A 12,018-nucleotide genomic window follows, 5' to 3' on the forward strand; every position below is an offset into this window, starting at 1 on the left:
TTTATAAAGGACAACAAGGTCAACTCTCTCTGCACATAGCAGCTACCGTTTACACACAACCTGAAGTCGCTCGCCCTACTGGTATGCCATTGCCAGGGAAGTTTGCAGAGTATAGTAAGAATCCTGACAAGCAGAGCAGCCCCAGCTCTGTCAGCAGCCTGGGGAGCCACCCTCACGTCACCCGGAGACAGCCAGCAAAGCCTCAAGCATCACGGCATCTGATGGGCCTTACTGGAGGACTAATCAATAGAGGGTTTAAAATCCCTTCAGCGAAGGGTGGCCTCTGTGCACTGTGCCTGCCTGAGGTGGAAACACCGAGTGACCCGAACTGACCACAGTGACAGCGGGTCAATGAAACAGCAGCAGAACTGGGGCCGCTACGACAGAACTGCAGGAATGACGTGTTACTGCGGTTTCCTAAAGGATAGTAGCTGTTTCGTTCATAAGGTGCAATGTACTTGATCATGTGTTTCCCTCACATGCTGTATCCTTTCCTTATTTTCTTGCTGAAGGTATTGAGGAGGGCCACAGAGCTAGTATAAAGAGGAGGGAAATGTACTCAAAGAGGGATGAAGTAAACAAATTTCCTTGGCATTTATCATGGACCTCAAAGAATCTATGAAGCTTCATGACAATACTCTCTGCATTCTTGTCTCAAGTATATCATTGAATTTTTCTTCAGCAACATTAATTAAGAACTTATAGTGAGAGGTTTAAAGTAGGCCAGTTTTAATAAAAAGTAATGCCACAGTAGGTAGTTCTATCTTGTTTGTTCCTCAGTAGCCTTTAAGTTCCCTACATCCTGAAAGGCTATATTGAATATGGTTATTTAAACGTTCAATTCAGGACACGTATTTACTGATGAATTACAACTTACTTCCTCATCAAGAATAAAGTCAGGTGAAGGTACACACCATGTATTAAGAAAATATATTTCCAGTTCTTCCAGGATGAAACTTAATCTACCAAGCAAGTTATTTAATTTTTTAAACAAACAAGGCCCTCAATTTCTTCTCCTATTAAATGTAAACATTTCTAATGGGTTGAGTTGAATAAACAAATTGGTGTATCCAGAATCTGCATTTTGGTCACAAGGGTAATTTATAAAATTTCTACAGCTTGAAAAAAAAACACATTAACATGTAAAATGTGGTGCGCCAAACAAAAAAATAAAGCTATGTCAAAGAAAGACTATATTTGCTGACCGTTTTCTTTGTATCCCATCCCTAGGATGACCTCTGGTGCTCTGTAGTAACGAGTCACTACATAAGGCGTCATCATAAAACTAGTTCCTGCAGTTCTGGCCAGTCCAAAGTCAAGAATCTTCAAAGTGCAGTCTGACTTTACTACTATATTACTGGGCTTTAAATCCTTTAAAAAGAAACATCATATATGACTGCTAAGACAAGCACAAAGTACTCTGTGGTTCACATTTTAAAAAGATAATACTGCTAACATTAAACCCCACATATACAACTCAGTTATTGCTACAACTGCAGTTTCTTTTCCCCTTGCATTAATTCATGTGCATTCAGCAGACTATGGAATTAATTCCCTTATTGTGCTTGTAGATTTATATAGCACTAAAAGAAGGAAAATACAACCAGCGTTACAAGATATGTTAGCAATGTCCGAAATAAATTGAGGTTAGTAAGAAATGTTAGCTCTGAGGAAAGGTCTAGAAACTGCTCACTGGAACAACGGTTATTACTGTGATGCAGAACACAAGTAACATGACAATTGCTGGAATCATTTGATGCAATAATCATCTCAATACAAGAATTATTAAAATCATAACATGAATGTAAGAAGTAAAAGGTTTCTTTGCTATTTGAGGCTGCATTACCTCTTTTGAACCAATGCAGATGTTTCTCTGAACAAGAAGGAAATCCCCATTTTCACACCGATTTAGTCTCCCATTTAGGATTTGGTTTTATACTAATTTTAGCGACCAAACCCAAAAGGGCACCATTGAAAAACTGCCAGAAATTAACACAATCATTAAATTGGAGTGGAGAATGCCCTGATACAGCTTCAGATCATCTTAGTTAGAAACTTGGTAACTGTATTCTCTTCATTTGAACCCTAAAACCACATTGACAATAGCGGCTTTATGACATCTATTTATATGGATGCTACACAGGCATAGTCGGTCGTTATTTCAGGAGGATCTTACACACATCTGAATGTCACAGAGCAGCAAATATTGCAAACAGAGTAACTTCAGAATACATTTGCCATCGGAAAATCATTCATAGCACACAGGCTAGCAGAGATAAGGCTTGGATCCTTTCTGCCTACACTCTACTAAGATTAATGAGAGAAAAACCCGAGACATGGCAGACGACTCCAGCATTTGAGCTGCAGGCATTTGACAAGTAGCCCTATCTTTCTCTGTTTCATAAAGACTTAAAAGTGGCTATCTGCAAGATATATGTCGTTTTCATTTCTACTTGTATGGCTTTTGCAAAACTCCTCAAAAAGCTAAGAAAGCTGCATTAAAGGGAGAGGAAACCACAAAAAAGAGTTCCAGAACAAGAATTTTAATGGGTAATTAAAAGTCTTGCATACTTACATATTCACACACGCACTTCCAAATCACACACACAAAGACTCTGCAGACAACTTTGGCTTAAAAGATTCTCAAATGCCACGAATGAATTCAAGTATTTTAAGGCATTCCAGCTATTTAATATGCCTGTTTCAGATTCTGCTACTATCCTGTTTATTATTAGCTTCATTTTTGCACACTTCTATTATTTGGAGGATGTTGATTGCAGAATCCCAGGTGAATGCTCATAGTATTAATTATATTCATCTTCCCCAAAGCTGCAGGATTAACACTGAAAATGTTAAGAGAGCTTCCCTTTGCAAAAGAAAAATCACTATAAGGACAAAAACCAAAAGTGTACAGAGTACTGCCCATCCTTAATTTATGAACATCATGTAGGTGTCATGAAGCCTAGGAACATGCTGTAATTTAGAATACAGAGCTGTCCTTCAAAATGATGGAGGCGAGAGTTGACTTACACTGCATCCAAATTCAGGCAGAACCAATACCTCTTATACTTTAAATAAACAAGGACTCGAAAGCTCCTCTAAGAGTGATCAAGTTAGTCAGGCTGTATAAATATATCCAGAACCTATAGCAGAAGATAGCTCTCACATAATCTTAAAAATGTAAAATGTCAGTGCCTAAAAATCAGAGATTATTCAAGGCCATCTCCCCATTAACCAGACAGGGAGAGAGGGGTATCGCTGGAGGGTAATTCATGGCTTGTACGGGCTTTTCCCTTTCTAAAGAAAGATTTGTATGAAAGGGCTTCCATAATTAGGCACCTTTGCTAAGTGCTCAAAATCAGCCTGAATCCAGTGTTTCAGAGCCTCCACGCAAGACTAATGAGACGTTTTGTGTCCTTCAGCAAGTCAGTGAGGCACAACTCTGCAACGCTGATCATTCATCCTCTTCAGATTGTGAAATATAAATGAACATGTACTTCTACACTTGCTGGAAACTCCGTCTCTGCAAAGAGTTTTGAACAAAGTGATGTTCATTTGCCAACATCTGTTAAAGCCGCTGTAAAGCTATAGTCAAATCTTTACCAAGATCAAATCTTTATCCACTGATGTGGCAGCAAAGTATGCTTCCAACAACTTCTAGATGAAATTGTCTGAAACTCTTTATGTTTGATCTCTGCGTTGTTCCGTGCCTCTAATTTGCTATGAAAAAACCCACTTATTTCTATGGCAGGTAATATCCAGTGCTACAGGCACACATACAGATCTTTGTCATTTCAGTCATTCAGCAAGCTCTGAAAAAGTTACTGAGATGCTGAGATTATCGCAACTGTGTTAGAAGCTGAAAAACCCAGTTAAAATCCATGTGGAACTACCAATACCAGAAAAAAAGCTTAAAGCTTTAGAGAACACTAAAGAAGTGCACTAGATTCATACCAGAGTGCTCCACAGGCAGCCACGGTAGTGCAGACTGTGTTTAAGGAGTAACTAATTTCAACAAAGTAATTAGCTTTAGACATTAAGGACAGTGGTGCTGAAAGCCCAGAAGAGTGATATAAAAAAGTTACTATTGCAGCCACACAGTCCATATGAAATATGTCCCTTTTCAAGCATGTCCTCCTTATCTCCTGAGGTTTTGTTTAACTTGTTCCACAGGGAAACAGGATTTTGATACCTTGAAGTATCCAGGCATAAGGCACACAGCAGGTGAGTAATGCAAATGTTTTGCCTGAACACACTTAATCTTCTAACAAAGTCTGAGAAGCAGCTGTCAGCTCAAAATCTTCCATGAAGACTTTCATGCAAGTGAAATCTATCTGCCCATATCCTTCAAAAGCATTCATGCATACATATGTTACTATTTACACAGCAATTCTATCTATAGTCTCTTTGGAATAGGTTATCCCTGTACTTCATACTACTGCACAACATGAAGCATTTCAAAGACTTCACCAATATCTACAGAGGCAGAAATTCTATTCTCAAAGCTGTCTTTACTCCTGCCCAACAACTACCTGAGTCGTTACTTCTTTTCTATAAATGTATGAATGTTTACATTTATCCATGACTTCTCCAGGCTCAATGGTTTGATGCCCACTTCATAGGATTACAAACCGCCCTTGAAGCAAATTCTAGAAGCTCCCTCCTGCCTGCGCTAAGGTCCACAGAAAGAGACCCTCTTACATTACCTACTCTAGCACGTCCGTACAATATGCAGCTTTCCAAAAATAAAAAAAGACCTAGGAAAGCCCACAGCATTAAACTTGCATGCCTAAGCACTGAAGAGACCAGAAAATGTGAAGCTGTGGACAAAATCATTATTTCAATCCCACAGACGCACGCATTAGGACACAAAGGGCTGCTAATATCAGTCCTATGCAATATAACACCACAACTGTGGCAAGTGAAGAAACCGAGTTTTGCCCAGCATTCCCAGAACAATGCAAGAAGCCCACCGACCTGTCTCAATGCAGACCAAGAAGCACAGGGTCCAATGCCTGGTTGCAGGCGATGCTTCTGCCTACCTTCCCTCGCCCATCTCTTCCAAACGCAGCAGTTCAGGGCAAGCTGCACACAAGAAGGAACCTTCACCTTCCCTCCCCAAGCTCCTCACTGGAACAAGGCAGCTGATGAGTACTAGAGCTAGCTAAAGGAAGCTCTTCGGCCATTCAAACATATTCTCTAGTCTCGAGGGCAGATTGAACAGGAGTGTCATACTGCCAGATCCAGCTTGCAGGCCATTCAACACACCGGTCACAACGAGGTGGACTAATTAACTGGACAAGCATCCTAACACAGCAATTCCTGCGGTAGCACTCAGAATTGCCAGTGATGATTTGTTTTGCTGTGTACAACATCCATGAGGAAGACTATGCAGTAATGACTGAAAGTATCACACATGAATAAGTTTAATTACATCTTCTACATCCTTTCAGAAATGAAAGCTTTTAAAACTCTCCAAAAAAAAATACAATGAAAAACATATCACTGTAGAACTATAAGCTTACAATTTCCCAAACCAGCAGAGATTAAATCTCTGCTAAATCTCAAGCAATCTTTACACTACGTACAAATATATATGAGATGTTCAACTTTAACAGGCAATCTTAAATTCAGAATTTCTTGACTGGATTGCAACACACAGATGCCATTTAAAAAGCAGTAGTCAGTTTCGCCTGCAGGCAGTCTGAGCGAATGCTTTGTGACACACAGGTATATGAAAGATCCACTTACAGGCGTTTATCATCATCTGTTTTATCTGGAGACTTCAGATATTTATTATTACTCTGCTAGTAAAAGAGCAGAAATAAAATGGGCAGTTCTTACAAAAGATGGCATTTCAGGTTTGGTTACCAAAACAATAAAGGCAGAGATGCTTTCAGATATTTTTTCCTGCCATGACTACTGAAAAAGAACATTATATAGAATTAGAGGTGGTAATGCAAAAATCTTCAGTTGCTCTGTGCAGATTATTATCAAATCATTCAAACATTCAAAAGGTTCATTCCAGAATTACATTGGAAAAGCTAAGCATGATGATTTCTCTCCAGCTTTCTCTGTCTGCCTATGGGACAGGCTATGGATCAACCTTTGTGCTCAAATTTCTGAATTAAATACTCAAGGCAAAACCAGATGCAATGCAAAATATACACACTTAAGTTCACTTACCCTATGTATAATTCCAGCTGAATGAAGATGTTTGATACCACACAGCATTTGATAAAGAAGATAAGACATTCGTTCATGGTCTAGCTCCATCTGAATCACTTGGCAGAGATTTGCATCCATGAGCTCCATCACTATGTAGCTTATGAAGAAAAAAAAAATAATAATCAGATAACACTGCCATTATATTGTGTTCTTTCCTGTGTTCATCTTTCTGCGTGAATATACTTTAAATTAATTCTCAGCTTTAGTTCAAATCAGACTTACACGTCTTGAAATTCTTCCAGGGATTTTTGTGGTGTGAACACATTCAGTAGGCCGATTATCTGTAGGAAGGGGGAGAGGAAGTATAATTGCACCATAGCAATATCAAAGTCAACATTTCAAAACTGATAGCCAGTATTCTGATGTGAACCTGCTGGTACACACTGAAGCTCAAGATGCTCAGTGGCTCAACCAGACCTAACGCGCTGTAATAGATGCTAATGATTTTAGGAGGAATGTCTTTCCTCCACAAATCACATAATGTAAGGACACTCTGTGGGCATTAACAAGATGATATTCAAAGTTTCCCTTTGAGGGAAGAGTCTTCCCCTGTCTTCTACTTTCAATTTGAAGAGAGCTGGTAAGATTTTTATTGCATATGAGGAAAAATAAAATTAAAACCTGACAATGACTACCTAAGAGATACAACTTTGCTATTGACAGAGGCGATGCAACAACTCCACCCAAAGACAAAACAGATTCTTGGAGCTGCTTCAGGACATTTCCCAGTTGCTAAGAACAGATGGGATGTGCAGGAACAGGTCAAGCAACTACTCATCAAGAGTCAGTCAGGCTTGCAAAAGTTTATCATCGTACAAATTATGCTATTAGGTAAAAATTCCTTCAGAGAATCCACATATAAACCATCTCTGTCTTATAAAAAATACAAAATTTTCCCAAGCAGCTAAAAGACAGAGTAAGTCTTCTATGACTTTCTCCTTCCTTAGCAGGCAGGGGGAATTTTATCTTGCTGAAGGGGGATTAAGAGGGAAGGTGAGGAAGACTGCACACAGCAGTCTCTGAAGGAAGAAAATGGACAATATCAGCCATCTGTGGTTCAACTTTTATCACTTAATTCTCCCCATTTCTCTGTGATCTGGTCTACTCCACAGCTTCTTAAGCATCAGACAGTTTCTGTTGTCACAACACAAGATTCCTAACTCATTCATGCACCAGGGAAAAAAAAAGCACAACATCCTTTCTTCTCCTATCTGTCTAGCAACAACAACAGAAACAAGGATGCACTTACCACTATTGGTATTTTTATTTGCCAGCTGCCTGCAAAGCGTAGTAATGTAACACTTGCTCCCTTCCTGAGTAAAGGGGGTAGTTAAAGATGGGGCTGGTATAAAAATTAGGCAATAATAGCTCTTCTGAAAGACCTTCTGTGCTTATCACAGAGATACAACCACACAATGAAAATCTCTACAGAGGATGCCATCCTCTGAAGTCACTTTTAAGACTTTTACAAAGAATAACCTTCCAGTTAAGTCTTTAACATATAAAGCAGGACACTGCACTCACATTTTTGTGATTAACGCACTTCATAAGAACAAGCTCTCTGTAGGCTCTTTTTGCGTGAGTTTGGTTCTGAAACGGTCGGCTTAACTTCTTGATTGCAACATTTCGTTCGAGGATGGCATCATAAGCTGCACTGTAATTAAAAATAACATTACCACATCTCAGTGTCAAGGTCCTTTAAGCCGTGGCAGTTGCTACCTTTTTCAGATACCTTGTATCGTGTCTGCAGATAAACCAAATTTCCGGTATTATGTAATAGCAAAGTGCTCTTGTATGCTGAGCGATTCAAAATTTAGAAATCTTTCCCAGCTTCATAGTATTAACACATGACAATCTCCAGGAAATAATGCAGGATATCTGCTTCCTAAAATATCTTACTAAAGATATTGAGTTCTTGCCACTCATTGGCACTCAAGAACAGACCGTCTAAAAACGATCCAAAACACTTCAAACATAAAAAGCACATCAATTTTATGTAAAATCTTCACACAGAAAGGAAGGGAGAAGGAGAGAGGAAAAGCAGGTTGTATAAAGGTCCCATGCTTTCACTTATGCAGTTGCTTAATATCCTCATGACAATGACCGCATAAATGTCAAGTTAAAACAAAAAAAAAAATGTTAGGAAAGCTTTAACATCTTGATGTCACTGTCTTTTACTTGGTAAAAAGAAAGAATAATATTTTGTTTGCAGACTAATGCCAAGATTGTCATATGATTCAGTGACACGGGCTGTTTAACTGATGAAGACTGTTACAGGGGACAACTCCCATACATATCACATTTCCATGGCAGGAAGGCACGGATTTTGTTTCCTGTAAGAGGTAATACGACAGCTGACTACCAGGCAGACTCAGGAAATATTTATCAGTTACTAAAAAAAGCCTCAGCAGGGAAAATACTGTTTTTTTTGTCTCTTACCAAGAATGGTACTCAGACCTAATGATGAATATCTGCCAGTAAATGGTGAGCATCTACTAAATCCAACTAGCTACTTGGAAAAGCATGTTGTCTATACAGTATGTAGGCTTAAATTACATCATCAAAACCTCTAGTCACTATAGAAAAAAGAAAAAATGGGAACAACATATACTGGTAACTTTCTTTGGTTTACATTTTCCACTATCTGGAATTTCCCCCACCTTATTCCCAAGATAAGGAATATCTTATGAAAGAGCAGTCAGGAAAGATTGCCAACATGGGACTCCTGCACCAGTATTTAAACTTGTACATCCCCAGTACATAACGGTAGCCTTAGAGTCCACTTCAGTATTAGATATGGTTGAGCCTTTAGGCCACCTACTTAATATTCCTCCAAATCAAGTTACATCAGCTTGTAAAAAAAAAAAAAAAACGCAACAAAAAACCCCACCCAAATCACAAGAATTACACCCTGTCTCCTCCAGACACGGGCAAGATTTAACCACATGAGCACTGCAGTCCTTCTCAGAGTAATCAGAGAGGTTTAACTGAAAAGGCTTCAATTACCACTAGCAACAATTACAGAATGAAACTAGAGTAATTACACGGTCAGGCCTGGATCTCAGCTCCAGGAGGGGCAGTAAATTTGGAAAACAGGCACTACATATGACTGGGAATGAGAAGGACAGCAATAACATCCAAAGCTTTTGCAGGCCTTTCTGTAGCAACTAAACAAAATCCAGTCAAACAACTGTCTACGTCCTCATTATATTAACACACATGCAAACAAAATCCAGATCAGTTTTTCTGCTGCTGCTAGTTACAGACCAAATAATGCCAGAAGTTACCACTTCAAAAATACCTCTTTCTAGAGTACTGGCCTTCAAATTTCCATTTGCACTAAGCACACTGTTTTATTATTAACCCAGCTGAAACACAAAAACGAACTAAAAACCCACCCACACCACACATTCTCTAAACATTGATCAAGACAAGATCAAGGAAGTGAAGAGGTTACAGGGGAAAGTATTTGAGAAGATTATGCTTTTCCCTACCCTTCTCTTCCTTGATGTTTCTTTTGTATTTTTTATGTCCCTGTGGTTAGCATCTTAAGAGTTACAATAAATTGGAAAATCTGCAAGTTCCTGTGCTATCTATATCCTTCTCCTGAACCCTCAAAAAGCTCACAAGAAGCTTAAATTGACATTTATCTTTGGGGCAATGTCACTGCACAGGAAACAGTGCCTAGAAACAGCTAGTTGTCACCAATCTTCAATCAATCAGACACTCTTCAGTCCACACAGCAAATCTCTTATTCAGAAAATTATATTGTCAAGTCATATTTTCCTGAGCTGCATCAAGTATTTGCATATTATAATAACAATCAGCATCACAAATGCTCACTAACCAGTATCAGAGACTACTTAGATTATGAAACTAAATGAAATAGGCCCCTAACAAACCATTTTAAGAAGTAAAAGCATTTACAAGCAGCAAATATTATCTAGAGTATTTCTGGATTTTGTTTCACTGTAGGAAGTGTGGTTTAGGATTAAGATTAGTTTCTTTATTCAGGTTTCCCCCCCCCCCATTAATTTATGGGACTCTGCACAGCTGACTGAATTTGCACAGAAGGGCATCAGTTCAGAAGCAGGAAAGGACATAGGACCAAAAGCAACAGCCCTTGTTGGGGAAAAACAGCCAACAATTACTGTTAAATGACCAAGAATTACTATTGCTGTTTTACACATAAAAGGTAGTTCTCCACACTCCTTCTCAGTAACAAACAATTAAAGGACTCAGAAAATTCTATTAAGGGAATGTAAAAGTACATTTAAATTTTAAAGAAACCTTACCATACTATCCCTTGTGCTCCTGATCCTATTGGTTTTAAGTTCTGATACCGTTTCAATACTGTGAAAGTAGAGTCTCCAATTTCAACACTGTAGAAATTGTTGTCACGCTTGCTTCTGCTCATGACGGCAATTTAGTTAGATCACTTCATCCAAATTTTGCTTCTGGCCTGTAAAGAAATAAAATTTGAAAAACTAAGATTTTACAACTGTATGTAATCTGACAAAAGGCAAAATTCTTTATAATATGCGGAAGACACTTCCCAAATAAGTCCCATATGCAAACTGATGTTATTTTTAATGTCTGCAGGAATGAGATGGCATGTGCCCGAAACGTTTTATTTTTAGGAATGTTCCCAAGATAGGATTCTAGAAGGGCAAAAAATAACAGAAAAACAAAAGTGAATGGATGGTAGCAAAAATCTTTGGCAATGACAGAAGATTAGAAGGCAGGAAGCTATGCGTCATCCAGAGGAGCTGCAAGAGAGTTGCCATCCCTTCACACACACACATGCAGTGAGGAAGCGGGGTTTGGACCAGGCACTCTTCAGAGGTCCCATCCAACCCATCCAACCTAAATTGTCGTGTGACTCCGTACACACAAGAGTGACAAAACATCACCAAGTCTTCCAGACATTGCAATCATCAAAATAATCTTGTTCACAACTGCCAGGAATTTCTGTCACTGATGTGGAAACAGACACAGTCAGTCTAGGCCAGGAAAGGAAAACTGGCCTTGTCAGGCATCTCCCACACTAGCTCCTATGAATAAAAGTAACCATCAGGGAAAGAGAGAAGAAGAGCAAGAAAAAAGGATGTATATTCCACCAAACCCCCCTCATATTAAAACAATAGAAAGGCAGCATCTCAATGCACATGTCCCCAGGAGAAAAAAAATAAAACTGCACGGTGGCTTTTACTGTATTGTTTCCTCTTTCTTTGATGTTAGCGGTGTGCTTTTAATTTTCTCTTCACATGGGTTTTGGGTGTAGCTGTAATAGATGTTTAGTAGCACAAATCCCTGCTTGACTAGAAGAAGAAATTTCTTCAAGAGCAAGAGCACGCTGTCTTCCCTTGTTACTAACCTAAGGAACACTTTCACATATTACTCTTAGCTTCCATACGCCATGACATTATACATTTGTTAAATTTTAAGTAAGCTTTGAAAACACAGGCAGCGCAAATGTGGCCTCCACAAATAACCACAAATGTTGTACAAGTCGAATTCTTTTAAGAATCTGTAAACTTCCCAAATTCCACTTTCAGCTAGCTAACCTGTATTCATTTCACCTACACAGATGCAATAAAAAGCACTCTAAAAACGTTCTAAAAAGGACACATTTTTAACTACTTGGTGTATTATAAGCAAAAAATGCACTACCTTAGTTGGCATTTATCTCAGAAGAAACATCTATTAAACAAGCCACTTTTCCAAAATACTTTTGAAAACCCGAGTCTCTGTCACAAAGACTGACCTAAATACCAAAGGAGCTTGTAT

The 12,018-nt window shown here is 38.8% G+C and overlaps 1 protein-coding gene across 4 annotated transcripts in view; it reads right to left on the minus strand.

Moving 5' to 3' along the window:
- The window catches only part of MAPK8 (mitogen-activated protein kinase 8), a 47,734-nt gene that overhangs the window by 11,680 nt on the left and 24,036 nt on the right, over positions 1-12,018 (minus strand). For all 4 annotated transcript variants that reach the window (XM_063340242.1, XM_063340241.1, XM_063340243.1 and 1 more), the window contains exons 2-6: positions 10,524-10,690; positions 7,753-7,882; positions 6,451-6,509; positions 6,187-6,325; positions 1,206-1,371 (exon numbers count right to left, since the gene is read on the minus strand). In XM_063340242.1, coding sequence (XP_063196312.1) covers positions 1,206-1,371; positions 6,187-6,325; positions 6,451-6,509; positions 7,753-7,882; positions 10,524-10,645 — 616 coding nt within the window. In that variant the 5' untranslated portion in view covers positions 10,646-10,690. The remainder of the gene's footprint in view (positions 1-1,205; positions 1,372-6,186; positions 6,326-6,450; positions 6,510-7,752; positions 7,883-10,523; positions 10,691-12,018) is intronic.

Source organism: Chroicocephalus ridibundus, chromosome 6 (assembly GCF_963924245.1).
Source record: "Chroicocephalus ridibundus chromosome 6, bChrRid1.1, whole genome shotgun sequence".
Taxonomy (NCBI): Eukaryota; Metazoa; Chordata; class Aves; order Charadriiformes; family Laridae; genus Chroicocephalus; species Chroicocephalus ridibundus.